General features: G+C 39.8%; 1 protein-coding gene across 1 annotated transcript in view; it reads right to left on the bottom strand.

Moving 5' to 3' along the window:
- Nucleotides 1–18990, bottom strand: part of ANK3 (ankyrin 3, node of Ranvier (ankyrin G)) — a gene marked incomplete at its 5' end in the record, with an annotated part of 74083 nt that extends 55093 nt beyond the window's left edge. Inside the window, 5 exons of the mRNA XM_010296964.1 lie at nt 2165–2389; nt 9817–9923; nt 15842–15929; nt 17087–17098; nt 18867–18990. Coding sequence (XP_010295266.1) covers nt 2165–2389; nt 9817–9923; nt 15842–15929; nt 17087–17098; nt 18867–18990 — 556 coding nt within the window. The remainder of the gene's footprint in view (nt 1–2164; nt 2390–9816; nt 9924–15841; nt 15930–17086; nt 17099–18866) is intronic.
- Nucleotides 18991–19563: the final 573 nt, after the last annotated feature.

The raw sequence follows: 19563 nt of genomic DNA, 5'->3' as shown, positions 1-19563 counted from the left end.
ATGCATTTTAAAAGTATGCTAAGACAAACCGACTGAAATCACAGAGTAAGTGAACAATTATGGATTATGCAGCTTTAAGACATTTAAATAGACAGTATCATTATTTTCCTACAGAGTTTGTAAAGAATTTCACCGCTTTGTAATAACTTGGTTAAAAGTAGCATGACATGATGGGAGATGTATGCAGCACTTCTATGGTACTGTACACCTGCAAGGTGTTGGGTGCATTAACCAATGAATTAATTGAGCACAGAAATCACAACAGCCATCACAAGGAAAAACATAAACTAGTTGGAAGTTCACATTAAATACTAGGGGAGAAGAGTTAGATAATATTTTTCCCATGAAAATAGAAGACAGTTTAATTAATACATATTTTAGATGCTTTTAAGAACATCCAGGCTATTGCTCTAATCTCAAGTCCTTTAACAATAGGATAGCTGCTGTCTCCCATTGTGCACAGCAAGTAAATACCAAAAATTTAAATACATTGGTTATGATATTTACTCTGTAGTTCAAACAGAGTACAAACTGAAAACTAACACTAGAGTACAATCTTTGCAGGCTAATATTTCAGATACTGTCTCTGTAAATAATCAGAAACCGCACAATTTTGTGCATGACATTTAACGAGAATACTCAGTGAGAAGGTATTGAACAGGTTTGAAACACCAAACACTCACCAATATTTTGCAAACCTAATGCAATAAATTTCACAATATGGTTTGAAAACAACAGTCAAAATCATATGGAAACATTCTTACATTTTTAGACTACACACTGCAGTTCCTTTAGGTAACATACTTGGCTTTATAAATTTATTTTAACAAGATGCCTCTCGCAGGTTGAAAAGAGTAGTCTTTCTCCAACCTTGTTGAATGAAGTCATTCAATCAATGACATTTCTTCTAAATAATCTTTCATAAAGAATAGACTTCATGCGAACACGTTTTACAAATGCTCTTCCCAAAACAGACTCACTCGAGGCCTGTAAATACCTTCTCTACCACAGGGTTGAACTTAAAGGACTGTCACTGTGTATTAAAATGTATTTGATGCAGTTGAAACACTTCAAATTTAAAAAATTACAAAAGCACAGAAGTTATGAAAGCAGAATGCTGGCAGTGAATTTTACATGCCTATAAGCACAAGATAGTAGCAGAGCTATATTAAATCAAGCCACTATGATTTTCTTTCAGTGACATAAATCAACTGAAAGCTTTAGAAAACTTAAAAGAAAAAATAAAATGGGAATAACAAAAAATTGGAAACAAAAGAAAAACTGTAGACATTCTGTATCTTTTCCGTACATATCCTACCCAATAAATTTTGTTCCTTGTGGACCAAGCTGCAGGATTCGGCTAACCATGCTCTCTCCCTCATTTAGAGGGGGAGGAGTGTTAGGAAGATGCAGTTTACTGAATAACATCCATGCAGCAGGAAGAGAAACGAGAAGGGGAAATTAGGAACAAGCTGTCATTCCCGACAGAACCAGCAGTATACACCAGGGTGCCACTCATGGTAACGAACAAAATTTATAATTAGGAAAAAAAAAGCCACATCATAGTGGATTGTTTCCCCTATTTTACTTAAAAAAAAAAAAAAAGGTCAGTTCCTAGCATTTGTACTACTTGACGCTCTACAGTAAGTCCTCTGCCATTGCTCTCAGTGGCTTTGCTCCACGGGACGGAGACAGGCAGCTCCCAGCAACTCAGGCAGGAGCTGTGAACACGCTGTGGCATAGGGAACAGAGCTCAATATTTGGGTTCTTGTGGGTGACTTTAGGACACTTTTTTGTGACAGTGATGTTTCCCCAATACTCTACGAGCAAGATCGTCAAAACTTGTTCTGGGTTATAGATGTGTGACTCCTCCTGACATCAAAGGCAGACTGCATGAGTAGATGGGGCAGGACCCAGCCTTTTCATGGCTTTTCTTACCTTCGGCTCCACCCTGCAGTCATCATCGAGGCAAAGCTCCCCTTAAGATACAAAGGTACTTTCCGGAAGGAATTTCAGGCTGGCATTTTTTAGTATTTCAAGTTCAGTAGCCTATCTTACATGCTCAAATGAATTAGAGTCAATGTATAACTACTTAGAGCCACAGGATAAAGGAAATGAAAGATGAAACTTGAGTGTAAACAATGAAATTCATAGAACAACTCACCCTAAAAATTGTGCCCCTGCTGGCCCCATTTCTACAAGTCTACTCGCCAATCCTTCTCCTTCAACCATTGGTGGTGGGCTGGCTAGTTTATGCCTCTTTACCAAGCGGCAGGTGATCCGAGTTGGGGCTGTACACTTGCGTGGTGGGATAATTATTCTCATTCCGTGATGGCGACTACCCCTCATCGAACCCCCACGTGCATCAACCATAAAACTAACCAGGAAACTGTAGGAAAAAGGAAACATGTCAATGAAAATGGTCACCAAACAAGCAGAAGATCAGCAAAAAAGTCAACCGTCATTAGAAAAGTCCTCCCGATCCCAGTTAAATTAAAAAGAACATGAAGATTCTTTCAAAACTTACACTTACATGTTAACTATTGGTTATCAAATGCAGGAATTGCTACAGGTCTAGCAACGTCATGGTGAAACAAACAGGTGCTACTCAGTAATTTGGAGTAAAAGAGCACACAAGTAAGTGTATTAGTAGTGTTTTATTAGAATTTAAAAACATCCCTCTGTTACTGTTAGCTATACTGTCCATAAATAAGAGTAATTAGCCTCTCATGCAGAAAGGAACCAGACAATGTAGAAAAAGGTGACTCAAAAATGCATATTATTTTTGGGATCTTGGTCTTCAAAATTTCCTCACAGTCTCATTTGCAAATGCTCCTGATGGCTGGCAGAGCGAGTGCTGCTGGCACCATGGGTGACAGTCTTTCCCAGGATACTAAGGGCTTCCACTGACAGGGAATAAGCGAGAATATCAAGTACGTAACTTTCTTTAGGCAGCTGGTACTCTGCAGGAAATCATGCCATTAACTCCTCTGTGAAGATGACATTCATTAGCAAAAAGCGACATTAAAGAAAAATCGCATTTGCCAGTGTCATTCCAATACATAATTTTCCATTTAATAATATAAGAATAAGCAATTATATTTGTACGTAGAGTGGTAGATTTTAAAATAAAATTCTTTTCATTAGCAAGGGAATAATGAATATTAACAAAAATAATCATTAATAGCCATGCTTTATTTCATCTATGAAATGCTCAGAAGCTGCGTAAGTTAAGTGTTACTGTCTTTAACAGAACAGTGACAGGAAAGCAGAGTCTCCTCCCAGGGCCCAAACCAGACTTCAGCCTGTTTCAAAACTCTGCAGCAAAGATCCTTCCAATTTACAGGGATCAAAACAGCTTCCTGCAGGCCTAAACAGTTATAGGGGGTCTCCTCTGGGGCTCCAAAATACCCTCCCTTTTCCTCTGTACCATAAGCTGCTAAGAGAGAATAGCTTCAGGTGGAAGATGCAGTAAGAGGCCAGTATCAAGAGGGACACGAGTTATCAACTCAGTCTTGATGCCAATACAGTTTTTGTTTGCTCCTTCTGTATGATATGCAGAGGCTGACACAGCTGGCACATCCGCTGCATGGTTTCACTATTTCCAAGGCTGTTGCCAAAACTTCCAGAGCTTAAGAACTAAACCTTCACATGAATAAAAGGTGAGTCCATTCAATTTCCTGGTTCCCTACTGTAAACTGAAGTAATAGTGTAAGAGCCCATAATGGGGGGGGGGTGGGGGGGGAAGTTGCGCAAAAGCAGAAGTGTAATCAAAATTTGGTATTTAGTGGTCTGCAGGAGACAGGCGGGTAGGGACACAAGCTGTAAATACATGAAGCAGGATGGAAAAGTTGTCCAACTGAATTCCAGATAAAGAAATTGCTACATTGCCTTTCTTCAAACCAAATTAAAAACCATCAGTGAAGATACAGAGGTGAAACAGCCCTCTGAAATAACCCTAACCCCAATTTATCGTTTCTTGTGCCCCAGACTCTTTACAATACTGAAGCATGGAATAAAAGTCATGATATTCCACAGTAGTTTTCATAAAAATAAACTGTATCCACATTTCCCTCCTAGATAAACACACTGTATGCTACTGAACAAATCCAAATGTTGCCACTAGGGTATCCCAATTCCTCGTATGAGGAATTGTTTCAGTAGGAAGGATCTTTGCTGAATGGCTAACCAAGCGCTTTCTACAAATATTAGATCTATGTCAAAAACAATATGTGCAATCTTTAAATTATATAAAAGTTATGTTAATCTTAATATTTATAGGTCACAAGACCTCAGATGTCTGTAAACTCTGCAGACTGAAACTTTTCCGTTTGCTAACAGAAGGCTGTACCAAGCGGAAATGGCAGCTCCAGAGAGCCTGGACCTTTGGTTCCCTCTGCCCTCTGCTCACTATTAGCCTGTCAGCATGCTTATGTTGCTCTTTCTCCCTGCAACTGCTCTACACAGTAGGTGGTGAAGGCTGATGGTAGGAGGCAGATGCCACTGAGCATGTGGAAGGGTAGGCCAATGCTTGGTCTTCAGAGCCGGCAAGGAGCCAGCTCGTGACTAGCTGTGAAGAGAGTTCAAGACAATCCATTAAAATTTACTATGAAGCAAAGTAAAATCTTAAGCATGGACCCACAGCCCTTGGTCATCAAAGGGAGAATACTGACAGGAATCTGTTACAATTGGTGCTTTGGTGGTCTTTTAAAAATATGCATGGTTTTTGTCTGCAGAGAAGATGGGGCCGCTTCAGACTACGTGGAAGCACGCAGGGCGGAGGGGTGGCTGGCTGCAGCACCCCTTCAGGGTCGATGCTGCAGCAGCTCCGGGGAGGCACATCTGGTCAGTGCACCACAGAGAAGCGGAGAGGCCTCCCGGGGAGCTTGGCAGGACTGGGCTTGGCACAAAGCAATGTTTTGGAGAGTTGGCTGTCATGTACATGATTACTGGCATGTTAAGCCAGCTCAGAATTAACAAAAAAAGGTTTTCATCTAATGCAAAAATGCCAATGCCGGCACTGAGATAAGACGTTGTCTCTATTTAAATGACTGAAGTGTGTAAGAGTGGATTGTCAAAATTCTCTAGGCACTTAAATCAACTGACTTAAATTAATAATAATAATAAAAATCATCAATGGAAGTGAAAAGTACCTATAAAAATCAGGCCCCAAGATCTCAGGTACGTTTAAGCTGTAGATTTCAAGGTCAGTCCAGCCTTGGCAACGTGGGGCTTAGCACTGCTCATGCACACTGCTCACAGCAAGGGCAGATTAACCCCTGACATTGAGTCTGCGCCCCACTGCAGGAACTAGCCCATTACAGCCAGCTTTGGTGTCTACACCACGCTGCAGCCTTCAGTGAAGACAAAATCTTTAGCAGATCAGCCTTTATGCATATTGCTCCCATATAAAGGTAATCATTGTCAACAGCATATTAATTATTTCCTGGTTTAGTTTTCAAATTAGTAATTTACCATTTTAAACAATAACAATAATTCCAAACAGTATTTCATGCACTTTGTATCAAAAAGATTAGTAGCTGATGCTTACCTAAATTAATGCTGCACTAATAATGGAAACTACAATATGATCTCTAAAACACAAAGCTAAGTGCTAATGAGCATTTCTACTTGAATACATGGAAGGGATGAGGATGTGGGCGGATGCACTACAAACATCTACACACACTCTGTGGGGAAAAAAGTTTAAAAAATAAAATAAAATGAGGATTCACAGAAAGCACAGAGTTATCACCTTGAATCATACTGGGGGAGTGGAGAGGTATAGCTGCAAAATAATTTAGAAAGCAAATGGGAAAAATTAATGTAAGATAATTAGAGGCAAGCAAAAGAAAATATCAATAATAAGCGCAAAGGAAAAGTAACAATCAGAAAAATAACAAAAGCAACACATTCAATGGCCAACTTTAGAAATTATTTGGCTTTTGCTTCACATACCGTGACCTATGTCATATAAAATATGCTACACATGGAAAAAAAAACCTGAAAGGAAGTGTTTATTTAATTAGTCAGCACAAGTCCATAACTTCTCTGAGAAACGCAGAAGCACATGGAAAAGAGAAAAGCATCTGCAATTTACTTAGGTTAACAGCGAATTTACTATAACACAACTTCTTTATTTAATTCCCAGAACATGCTCCACTGTGCCATGGAAAACCAGTTTCTGTATTTTTCTATAGCCATTCATTTTCCAAAGTATATAATGTATAAAGTTATGTATGGCAGTATACTTGAAAGGAGTATCAGTCCATGCCATTCATTACATTGCTTTCAAATATGAGGAGTTCTGTCTACAGGAGGTTTGAGTAAACTATAATTAATCTGATATATTCCACCTTGGAAGACTGAATGCAGTATTTCTGAGCTTCTCAATGTGGAAGGCAGTGTGACACATTAATTTCTTTCTGTTGCCTAAGAAGAAAACCAAGGAGTTAACAAGAAGGCCAACGTGAAGAGAGCACACCCACATTTTAGTTTGGGAAAGTTGCATGAGTAAGCTCATATGTGAAAGCTGAAGGTCATTTTGGTGAGGGGTCTCTACCCCTCTAAAGGCCTCAAGATTCATGACACATTTCAATGTACTGCTTACAATGGACCTGGTTCAAAATATATGCTGGCAAAACAACTTATCTGAACTCAAGAAGAAAAACATAAAACATTATCTTGGCTTAAAAAAAGGAAAAACCAGAAGAGTCGAAATCACTGCCAACAACTCCTTCCTTCTTTGCCTTTCACTGATACATCGCTGGATCTCCACATCCTGCTCTCAGAATTCCCCTTCTGCCTCAGTAAAGAAACGGGAACAAACTTTGATGCTCTTCTGACAGTGGGTAAACGGGGAAAAGAGCAACCCGAGGGAGCAGACTGCAGAGGCGCTCCCCCAGCACGGCACACGGAGGGGAGGACGAGGAATGCGAAGAGCGGGGGGGCCAGGCTGTGGCCGCAGGGTGACCTGGACCACGAGGGCTGCTGACAGCAGGCAACACCAGCCGGAGTACCTCTGCCTATGGCCACAGAAAGAACTGGGAACAAAGCCAGGGGATGAAGCACTGCGAACAAGCAGAAGAAGAGCTGCTTTTCAGAAAAAGACTGGGAGAAGCAAAAAGTCATGATCCTCTCCATATCAGATGTGCTGAGGTACTGCAAAATGTGAAGGGAATATCTGTTGATTGCCCCTAGATGAAGATAATGGGGAAAACCAAACAGTATCACATTATAATATGGGGCCACAATTGAAAAGAAAATTAACGAGTGAGGGTTTTTTCCTAACAAAGGAACCGAGTCATCACAGCATCATTTCTGATGGACTTTGTCAAATGAGAAATCTGACAGGTCAGAAAAGCTATACCTGTTTGGAGAATATCTTATCTCCTCCTCTGCAGCCCCACAGCTTGCTCCACTGCTGCAGGTCTGCAGCTTCTCCCCTCTGGGCAGCAGCTAAGGCCACATCTGCATTAGTGAGGACTGGTGTACAAAGGGAGCAGATCTAAAGTAGCTGATGCAAAAAAATCCCATATCCACAGCATGTATGTTTTGGAGGGTTGGAACCAGGAACCAGTAGTGAACATGCTGAAGAACAAAGGGCAGAAAAGTACTGTCCCAGAGGACTGGCAGGATGCAAACATCAGACCTGTTTTGTACCAGAATAAGTACATAAAATTTTAGACCAATCAGTCTAACCCCAATTATCAGAAATCTTCAGGAATAAATTATCCAACAATCAGTCAATAAGGGCCTAAAGATTATCAAGAGATTACAACTCACCTATCACCAGTCCTCAAAATAATAAACGAGCCAAAATATAAGTGGCAAGAGTAACTTATGTCAAATGAATTTAACTTCCTTTGACGAGTAACTTACCCAGTGTGTGTGTGGAAGTACAGTCTTGGTATTTCAGTAAGCAATCAACGTACACTATAGATAAGGTAAGTGCACAATCATCTGAGAAGTTACCTCAAAAGAGATACCATCAGTGCTTTACTGTTAAACTGAAAGGAAACTTCAAATGGAGATTTCACTGTGCTGTCCTGGGCTAGGTACTAAGCTAATGTCTTCATTCATGATTTGAACACTAGACAGAAAGAAGGTCTGAAAAGTCTTTGGAAAGTAAGATCAGAATTAAAAGATATCTTGCTAAAATGGAAATAGGGTCTGGAACCAACAAACTGAAATACAGTAAAATAAAAAACACAACCAGATAGGAGATGCCAAACACATACTCAAAAAAAAAAAAAAAAAAAAAAAAAAAAAAAAAAAAAAAAGCGCCAGATTGCAGAATTTCAGAAAAGAAACAAGAAATTCTAGCAGATCACAAACATCTGTCAAGAGAAACAGCAGTTACCAAAATCATAATTCTTATTGCGGGATTGTTTAAGATTAGGTGTGCCATGTGTCAGACCAAAGACGTAGCGACCCTGGCTTAGAAATAAGCTATCATCAAAAAGGGGAGAGCCAGGGGACAGCCACAAGAACGCATGGAAATGTGGAAAAGCATCACCTAGGAAGATCTGGGACATTTTAGTCTCTAAAAGAGAGGACTACTTGTCTTCCAACATATAAAACATTGTGAAGAGACCAGCAAGATATTACAAGAAATAGGCCTAATCTGCAGCCAGGAAATTTTAAATTGAGTATCAGAGGAAGAAATATTGTGACAAAGGACAGTGAACTACTGAAGCTAGGAGACTACAGAATCTCTTATTCTTAGTGACTACAAAGAAATTAAACATATTTCAGGAATGGCTTGACTACATTTTATCCTTCTGTAACGCAAATGGGTGGACTACCAGCTCTCTCTCTGAGGTCCTCTGCTGACATACCTTTCCGTGATAACCAATAGACTTTATCTTTTCATACTGCAATTCTGGTATTTCAACTCTAGCATCAACCATATGCAGTATTTTATCAGCCCAGTCCCCAAAAATCCACTGTTGTATAGATCTGTTCAGCAGAATAAGGCACTTACATGTATTGTGGGACTGTAGCTTTAGATTTCTGGGATTTGCTGCTATTTTGGAACTGAAATCTTTTGGCATGTGCTGCACTGATTTTCGTTATAAGAACGTAATTAATCACAAAATGGGGAAGGAAATTGAAAAGGATATGAAATTTTATGTCCTGATCTTGAAAATTAAACAACAAATGTTCATACTAGACTATCTCATGTGCAATGATTCCTTTCAGTTACACATTTATTTGTGGATTTTTACAATAGGTGTTGAAAAACAACTACTATTGCATTTAAATAAAGTCTATCTGGTACTGTCAAGAAGCACCACAACTACAGTGATGACTCATAAGTAAATGAATAGCACCACTAAAATAAAACTACGGATACTGGAGAACAGGCAGGAGTTTGGAAGTATAAATAAAATGAGAGGTTAACTTAAAGCCACCCATTTTTAACTCTATGAAAGAACAGAGCACATAACATTGTATCTCTGATTTCATATTCCAAATAACTTAATACAATTCAAACAAAATCACCTTATGACACTGAAAAGCAAAGCATAAGCAGCAGAAAAAGCAAAACAGAACTATTAAAGAGAAGCCTGTGGGATTACAATGTTTTGGCATTCAGAAAATTAAGTGCAGAAGCAAGTTTTTGGTTTGATATGCAAGAATTTAGACTGACTCCTATTATTAAGTACTCTCATTGAAGTCAGTGTGAATTTTGCCACTGGCTTCAACTGGAGCAGGAATAGGCATGTTATCAGCCATTACAGCAGGCTGTATTCTTCAGCTGACAATACACGTCCACATTTAAAGGTAAAGGAAATCTGTGAAGTGACCTACCCAGAATGGATGGGACTTGAAACAAGGTTAACATTGTCCAAGGTGTCTGCAGCCCAGCTATAGTGTCTTAGAGAATCAGAATCAAACTCCCTTTGAAACGTCAGGTGCTTAAAAATATAATAAGAAAAGATAGATTGAAATTTAAAATGAACATGAAAAACACTTGTCTTAAATACAAGCTTGTTAACATAATTCTATTAAATGTAGATCTGGCCCCTTTCCACATAACAGTGCTGATATCCCAGGTGTTAAATTGCTAGAAATTCCATAACAGAAACATGGAACCCACAGGGTAATAATCTTACTTATCTTCAAACATTCTTTTTGCCCGATTTTCCCACTTCCTTCAGTTACAACTATGTCTCTCTCCAATCTTTACTTACATGTGCAAGCTTAAAAAGATTGAAAAAAATTACCATTTGTACTGCAATCAGACACCATACAGACAGGCAGTATAATATTCACCCACAGAAAACACCATTGGATAGATCCTTATTCAAGCAGAACCTGTGAATAACTTCACTGAGAGTTTAATTAAAGCTGTGAATGCATGACCAAGCTCCCAGTGGGAGGAGGGTTTAGTTTGCTTTATACATGTACAACCAACATGAACACTGTTTTCTAGAGTGCCACTGTCCCTACTCATCTCTATAAAAATAGCTTTAACCCCGTGAAGCGCTGGCACACTGGTGCTATAATTAACTGCCCCATCTGACAGATATTGAGGCATAACTTGTTTGTCGCTGCTGCCCATGGACATGCGCATGCGCACTCATGCGTCCTGTGCCCCGCAACAAGGTCTCATGCTATAAATCCTCTTAGCTGTGTAGCAAAGCCATTCTAGTAGACTATTCTTTTTTCTTTGTTTCTTTTTTCCTAGGAAATTAAACAAATGACATCTTCAAATACTATATGCCCATGTTGCCAGGGTGATATGAAAGCTTCTAAACAATTTAAGAAGCACCGTCAGAAGTTACTGTCAATAAAACTAAGTCAAGAAGCTGTCTCGCAATACACACAGACAATCTTCACCCAAGACTGGTGTTGAAGATGTCAGTGTTTCCTGGAAGTAGGTTGCTTTCTGCTTGCAGGCAAATACCTGCAGAGAGCAGAGTCTGTTAAGACTAAAGCCTCATGGGCTGTTTTCAAATCAAATTCTGTGGGTTCAAGTCAAACCTGGGCCACACACTTCTAGACGGGCAAGTTTTAATATTTCCACCTATTTTTTAAATGTATTGGCACAGAGGGGTAGTGCAAATGAATTATTTTGAATGGAAATATCAGCATTAGTAGTTAATGTGACAAAGTCAGTCATAAACACACAAAAATACTTCTGTTGAGAAGCTTCCACAAGATAAGCGAGCAGATAGTGCTCTGTTGTTGGCCAGAACCTGCAACCCTCCCACCACTCTGGGGTTTCTAAAAAACTCTCTTTAGACATGTCTTTTATTTCAAATGAGCATCCCAGGTTTCCTTCCAAAAACCACTGGCATTGCAATTTACTGCCAATCAATAGAAGCATCTGCAGGGTACAACTTTGCTCTGTCATCTGTCCAACACCATGGTACATGACCTGACGGCTCCTTCTTTTCGCTACCTTAACTCTTTTATGAGGATCTTTCATCGCACTTTTTGCAATGTGTACTTGAAGCCTGATGGTTCAAGCACAGACAGCAACAATAATGAGCAAACTTGCATACGTTAAACACAAAAATAAACCATCAGACATAAAAGATAAAATGAATGTCATTAAAAACAACGGCAATTAAGCAACAGCAATAGATTTAATTAGTACCATTTTGGAAAAAGTACGATAATTTAGTTTAATGAAGACATTTTTCTACTTCCTTCCAATAGAACACTAGAGCTTCTCCTACATTTCCTGAAGATCCCGCAATTTAGGCAGGAAAGCCATTACTGTGGATTTCTGCTATTCCAAGCGATCTAACTTCGTAAGAGCTCATGCCGAGCACATCATTACTTTTGATACCAAACAGTGTAAGATCCAGACAGTTGGTTTCAAAAGTTGTAAAAATTTAGATAAACAAAAATAAATTTATTCCTTCACTCAGTGATCAACATTATCATAAAAAATAGGACAAAACAAAGAAACATAAGAAATCTGTAAAAAAGAACTATGCAATTTAGTGTTTGTCATTCAAATGCCTGCTAAGCTGTAACGTTGTCACTGTACTGAGGTCCAGGCACACACCAGGACACATACACCAACACATAAACCTGGGATCATGTTTGCTGTAACAGCTGAAAAATGCTGAAGTTCTGTATCACAGCAGTGTGATACAGAAAACTAAATGCAGGGCCACCTAATTCCCAAGGAAATACCACCACTCTAAAATAATCTATGCTAGATAGAGGTGCTACTACGCTCACCAAGTTGCTGTAGGTTTGCCTACACACATACATAGGGTTCCTTGGTCTATTCCTTTGTCCTGAGATACTGTCTGTATATCAGGTGGCTGTATTTTTTGATGCGTTCTTTTCTGACAAAGTGCACTGAAACAGAACTTTTGGATGTATTTACAGCCAGCAAAAGCACAAAGCCTACAGCCAATAATTTTGGCTGAGAAACAGAGTAAGAAAAGCTAATAGCTGGACACATGCATCTTAACACGCGGCACACATCTGTTGATCTCATTTCGTCAGTCTGTTGAGGTGCTAGATTTTCCGGGCAGGCAAAAAAATCTTCCTGTGCATACAAGCAGTCCAGAGGATGGCACATCATCAGTGACATCAAATCACAGGATTCATCCTGTGTTTGGTCAGGTCCCAGCATTACCTCCCTGGACCAAGAGAGGTTAAATATGCATTGCTAAAGGGCGTGGCATCATTAGATGCAAATGCATGTATAAAACCACTGATGGGTCTGCCGGCAAGGATCCTGCTGGTTGCATAACCGAATATCCAGGCTGTATAATATCAGAGTTCAGCAAACAGAAGAATTTATGCTTCCTCCCAGATGAATTTATCCAGACAGAAGAGATTCAGCAAGCTGCTATGCAATGGACAGCTTGATCCATCCTGCCTTTGGCTGATTAAATTCAGAGGCTGATGTAAATTATTCCGTGGAGAAAGTTGTTCGGATTTGGTCTGAGTTGCTGCATCCATGGTAACGCACCAGGACACAGAAATTTCAACTTGGCTCCAGCCAGGTTATGAGGCACGGTATGGCCTGGATTCAGACTTCCTTGTTGAACAGGGTCAGCAGTAAAACACTGAATGCAAACAATGGAGAATATCTCGACTTCTCAGGGAATTGCTAGAAACTCTAATACCCAACGTGTCATGCTGGCAGTCAGGTTCAGTGAAGACTAGTTTCAAATCTTCCTCATTTGACTCTTTTTAGGCTCCCAAGTCTCCCAGTGATCCTGGGGAGAGACAGCCATGGGATCTTCTATTTTAACCTGATCAAGGGGTTGACAAATGCCCCTCACTCCTTTACATACTTACATTTGTGATAAAAGTCATTCCTTTTACGCTGAGACTTTGCTGTTGCCATGAACTCCAGACAGGTCTGAGCTTTACAGAAGAGAAATGGAATATGCAGATAGGCAATGTCTCACTTCTTCAAAGTAGTGCGATACTCCAAAACAGACTTAACTCCTATCAGTTTCCAGATGGACTTTTAGGATATTAGTTTGATCCACAATGATCTTAGTTCCTGTGAATTCCGTTGTTGGAACACAAGGTGGGATTTTTCCTTGATTTCTACCGCCATAGCAGAGCTTGTCTAGAATGCTAGTAATGCACAGAGGGAAGGGCATTCTCCATCTCCCAAATGCACTCCTCCTGCTTCAGCCAAAGAGCTGTAAAGCTTACCACCGTAGGTTTGGGCTGGGCTGAAGAACACGGGAATATATCCAGAGGATGGATGTATTTTTTTGTCAGGACTTTGAGGTTTGCAGAAATCATAGCAGAAAATTTTAGGTGGGCTCCCTTTTTCATGAAGATAGGTTGTTGCTTTACTGTTGTTTGTTTTTCAGGGGATCATGGTTTTACTAACCTCTCAAGACATTTTTTTTCTATCACCACCTTCACCATTCCTGATTCCCTCGTGGACTTGAGAAACTTGAAGTTTGTCTACAGGATTAAGACTAGAATAACATTTACAGTTAGACTGTCAGCCAGGCCTCCAGCCTGGCTTCATTTTACGTGACAAATCTGGACCAGAGCTGAACTGCAGTAATTGCACAATCATTGGTGGACAAAACTGGAATCACAAAAATATGAAGACTATAAATGCAATGACAACGGCCTAGACTGCTGCTCAGCACCAGCACTAGGTTTTTGTATTTGTTGCCTTGTCAACTCAAGAGCCAGCACTGCAAGAGAGCCTCCAGGAAGCAGAGAGGTCCATGACCACTTGTACACAATATGAAGTTTGTCGTAAAGTAGAACTCCTGTACATGATGTGGTTGATGTCACTGCAACACCTCCATGTACAGATGAGTAATTCTTATTTTTCTAGTGGAATTTTGTAATACAAACCAGGTTAATGGTGCACACTTTGAACAATGTTCTTTAGGAGTTATTCAGCATAGTGTCAGTTTTAAGTCTTGTCATTTGATCAAATGCTGCTAAATCAATGCCATCTACTTTGATAGTAATCACAAAAATGGCCAGAATCATAAAACAATGTAATACGTTCTCAGACTGAGGAGTCTTCCTCTCCTCCGAATTTCTACCATATCAAGAAAACTTAACAAAGGCTTAGGAGTAGGAAGTGTCAGAGTAACTTTAGGTTCTCAGCCTGGGAATATAATTTCTCATTCCCAATGGCCATAGTTGCAGATTTTATTTTCCGACTTCAGAAACAAACAAAAGCAACAAAATTACTGCTATGCAATGTTCAGAAAGCCTCCCTAGCTGGCTGTTGCAAAACAAGGTTATTGGAGGTTTACAGCATTTCACTTGAAAGTAACAACCTAATAATAAACACTCAATTACTAAAGATAATCCAATCTCAGCCGTTGTCATAATGCTACCAAAACTGTGTGCAAAAACTGCAGTAAAACTGGGTAATTTCTACTATACTAGAACTTACAGGCTAATACAAGCAAGGTTAAAAATGCTTCAGTCCTGCTCTGTGGACCCTTTCCCCCAGGAAAGCATCCTCTGAGATCAGTAACTCCCTGTGCAGGAATACTTGCCGCTGCTGAGAGGCACCTCTGTGGAAACAGCAGCAGAAAACCTCCGTTTCATTACAATCTACCTTATGCTCTTCCAGGACATAAACAACAGTGTCACTCTATGGTCCTTTAATTTCCAAGTTAAGATTTCTATGTGAATTTTTATTCAGCTTCCTAGCAGATCTCTGGCTTCTGCGTATCAAGAAACTCTTGAGTAATTCAGATAGATTTGAAAACCTGAAGCAAGTCTACCAAGCAAAATGATGAGGAACTCACAAAGCTTGCGGTACCCTATCATCTCTAGCATTAGCTTTTAGAAAGACTTTCCCACACTGTAAGCAGGTCAAAAGATTCTGCTTTTGTTTTATTAGTCATTGCACAAATGTTTGGAAGATATATAAACTGGTCAGTGCATAACAGCTTAATCTTTACAAGGCCAAATTCTTCCCAAGGGTGGAAAAACAAGGACAGCAGTTGGGAGTCCCCCCCATGCGGACGGAATGGGTGAACGTAATCCCTGGGCTATACAGCACAGACAAAAGTTGCTTAGTGTAAAACACATTGCTCCCAGCTTATCAAAGCACTCTAAGGATACATGTAACATTAAGGTCACAGATGCTCCCATTGCCTTCTACAGACAACCTCATACTCGGAAACATAACTGGTCCCTTAAAGACTCTTTCGGTTTGGGACCCCATCACCCTGGCTCTTGCAGGATCAAAACCACAGTGTGGTAAACCCACAATTTCTTTTTCTCAGCTCCTTTCTTCTCCCTCTTCAGTAGTTAAGAGAGTAGCAATAGCCTCTGCAAAGCACAGCTGGGGGCTGCAGATCGTAAATACGAAGCACGAATAGCTGGTGGCAGATGCAGCACATACCTGCTCCTTTGCTGGTACCAGCAGTTCTTCAATCATCATGCTGTCTCGGGCATAAGAACTTCTGTTCAGCGTGTAGGACCTATCCGAACTGAAGGAGCGGAGGCTGTTGTATTTACCATTTATCATAGAAAGTGCAGATGACAATGAGATGAACAAAAAATAAAAATAAAAAAATTAATACATGCAACTTCCAGGGATAGCATAAGATGGCAAAATATACATAATCTGTGAAATAAATACAAGGGAAAAAATGGAATAATAATTATCTGAGTACAATTAACTATCCCCTTCTCTACAATATACATAAGCAAAACCACAACAGATGTTTACTGCTTTGGCAGTAATGCCATGGCTTTAGAATAAATCCCAAAAAGTGTATTCAAGTACTTAGATGAACTTCGATAAACATCTTCACACCCTAATCCTGAAAGGAGACCCATGAGGGCAGGTCCTGGGGAAGCTGTGGGTAGGTTACAGCACCTGCCCGTATGGCTCAGATTGCTGAAGCAGGTTTAACTATGAGCAAGGTTTGTGTGTTGTCATTCTTTTTGCGGCTGAACCACTTTTAACTTTGTTATAACACCCTAGTTATTCATTTAGTTAGAAAAAAGTATAGTAATTTTGAAATGAAAGGAGGAAGAAATTTGCTTATTGATGATTAAATACAGATTCCAATGCTCTGGGGATTATTTTGTGCATGTTAGACTATTAAGAAATAACTATGATCCCTCTGAATATGTTGCAATTAAATCAAGGTAGGAGTGTGTTACACTTAACCCTGGAAGATACATTATGGTATGTGCTAAAAACATGCTGCAGGCCTAGACATGCTTGCTACGTGACAAAAAATAAAGTAGTAAAAAAATGTGAATTAATAAAAAGCAACATCCAACAACATATTACACTTTTGAACTAGCAACACTTTTCAAACTCAAAACTCTACAACTTGTTTCATGCATTTTGTAGTTGTTAATCAAACTTTTCTTGTCCCTTAGCACACGTTCCTCCTTGTGCTAGAAGCAGAACTGGGATCTTAATTACACACTCTAGGCATATGTTAAGCAGACTTTTACATGATAAAGGGTATAAAGAAATCAAGTTATGTTCATTATAGCAGAGGGATATTCTCTAAGGCTGATCCCATCCTCCCCCAAAATAAAAGTATGTCACTTTCCAATGCCGAATAACATGAAGATGAGCAATGGCAGCAGCAGAAAGATGTAACACGATGCCATGCCTTCTTACCTGACTTTTGGACTAAAGCAATTTACAGTGGAAAAGAAACAGGAGAAATAGAAAGCAAAGAATCAGACAGGAAAAGCAAGATGTTATGGCTGGATGGCTTATATATTTAATGTGTTTATTTCTTAATGTTACACTCAGAATCAGTAGTAATATGCATCCACAGAACACTTTTTGCTAAATAAAATACTTCACAGGAAAAACGCTGTATTTGTCTCCTCTGAGCATAACATGTGCAATGTAAAAAATGAGTTACGCAGCAACAAATAGTAATGGCACTGCTAAAATCAGAAGCATGGGAATATTAGATTTCTCTCAAAGAAAAGGTAACATGAAGTTGAACCTTCACATCTACCTAACAGATCTTGACCGTGAAATTCTGCTCTCGCACTTGCACAGTGAGAATTTAGACATGTGTGGGAAGAGTACTGTGATGAGTAAAAGGGGTCCTGTGCACCAGTGCCCAGCTCTGCACCCAAAGGGCACTCCCTCTCCACCATCACCACGGTGCTTCAGACCTGACCACATCTGATAGTGCTCCATGATGACCTTGCTCACGGCAACTTCTGTTTAAAAGCAGCATGTCAGCTTTGCTAACTAAGTTTACAAAGATGTAAGATTCTCCCTTCAAATATGTTTTTCCGATTTTCTAGCTAATGGACTAAACACATTTTGACATTCTTCATTAATGTATTATCGCATAAAATAATTATTAACTTACCTAAAAATTTTAGGTGAAGCAAAACATGGCTGGGAACTACTAAAGAGCAACTTTGCACTGCATGCTTGCATTTCTAATGCAACCATAACAAACAAGACTGAAGGGTAGACATCTAAGCTTTACCTTATGGGAGTTGCCATTTGCTGTTAGACAATGAACTCGCTTTTTAAAACAGATCTTTAAACTATAGCATAGGAAAAAGTCCTCAGGGCTCCAGCTTATGAGGTTTAATTATTAGCTGCAGTACGATTCGACTGTCAGTAAATACATTGCAAATCCACAGCTATGGAAGTAATCTCTGCTTATACAGCTTTAATTGTTTTGAGCAATGCACATTGCAGGCTTTAGCAAGATTCAAAAATGAAATCCGAAACGTTGATCTAGAAACAACTGAGTTGAAATCAACATGTCAGCTATTAAAGTTTAAAATATTTTATCAGGTTCACAGAAACTTTGACCTGTTTTCTGTAACATGTAATCCATTCCCTGTCAAATGAAACCCTACAACAAATTTAGGGTACACCTGATTTTTTATTTTTGGGAGCATTTTTCTTTAATACTGCCTATCTTGGTTGGATTACTCGCTAGTACCTTTGAAGAAATAAAAGCACCAAAATAGCAAAATGATTCTCATTCAGTTTTTCTGGCATTTACATTCTTCAGCTAAATTAGTCAATTAAGGAACACTCTACTGTGAGGATCAATCCGGCCAGCAGTAGTGAAAAGAAACCTGGTTCTGCTGGCTGTTCTAGATCAGTTTCTAGAACAGTTGCAAACTGCTAGCAAAGAGGTGCTTTGGAGATGTTCAGAGCATGAGCAGATACCAGAAAAAGTGAATAGTCAGTTTTCTGTATCATTGCCATAAGAAGCCAACATGAATAAAGAATATGAAATAAAACTGCAGCGAACATATGCTTTAAAGGCGCGGTATTATACCACGGAAGTACACCCCCTCTACTTTGTTTCAAAACCGACTCCAGCTTTGTGTGAAAGAGCGCACTTGGTTCGTAAAAAGTTGTAACTGTGGTGACAGGCAGACACGAGAAACAGCAAACACAATACCTGGCGGAGCGGGCTCCCAGGCTAAAGCCCATGTATCCTTCAGCAGGCAAAGAATCATCTCCCAACTCTTTCAGATCCTGGGGTCCGAGGTATTTGTCCGTATCACCTGTCATTGCATCCTCACCTGCCAGTACAAAAGCCAGGCTGAAGTCAGAAACTACATGTATTGTAAATGTTCGCGTGCTTAGTAAGTCATAATGCCCTCCTCTGCTCGCTGACAAGGAATCAATCCCGTCACCCCCACCTTCCCTAAGGCTCTTTCCATCTACTACGGCAATTATCCACCCTCCAACCGGGCCTGAGAAAGTAATTTTATTGGGGGCAAACGTAAGAAGCAAAACTCCACCTTGACGTAAACCCAATAAAATTATACGAGGGATGACTGTTGCTCAATCGTTTAAGCAAGCTAAAGGGTTCTTCTGTACTTTGCAACACTGCCCTCACTTTTGCTTTCCTTACCAAAAAACCTGAGCTGGCAAAGTAAAGTTAGGTTAATTCTGTAAGAAAAAGAAAAAAAAATATAGCTACTTGGCTGTGTTGCCCAGCTGTACTGAACGGCGCAGCAAGCCTGAACGAACGCTGAGCAGAAGAAGAGGCCCGCCTTCCACCTTCGGGATTTCTCAGTAACTTTGGCAAGTCCGAATGCAAGCGGGGCCTGTGTAACGCCGCTTTTCCTAAAGGCGCCGCTCCGCGCTGC

Source organism: Phaethon lepturus, unplaced genomic scaffold (assembly GCF_000687285.1).
Source record: "Phaethon lepturus isolate BGI_N335 unplaced genomic scaffold, ASM68728v1 scaffold38691, whole genome shotgun sequence".
In the NCBI taxonomy this organism is placed as follows: domain Eukaryota; kingdom Metazoa; phylum Chordata; class Aves; order Phaethontiformes; family Phaethontidae; genus Phaethon; species Phaethon lepturus.
Note: the sequence above shows the minus strand (reverse complement) of the source record. Positions and strands in the feature narration are given on the sequence as shown.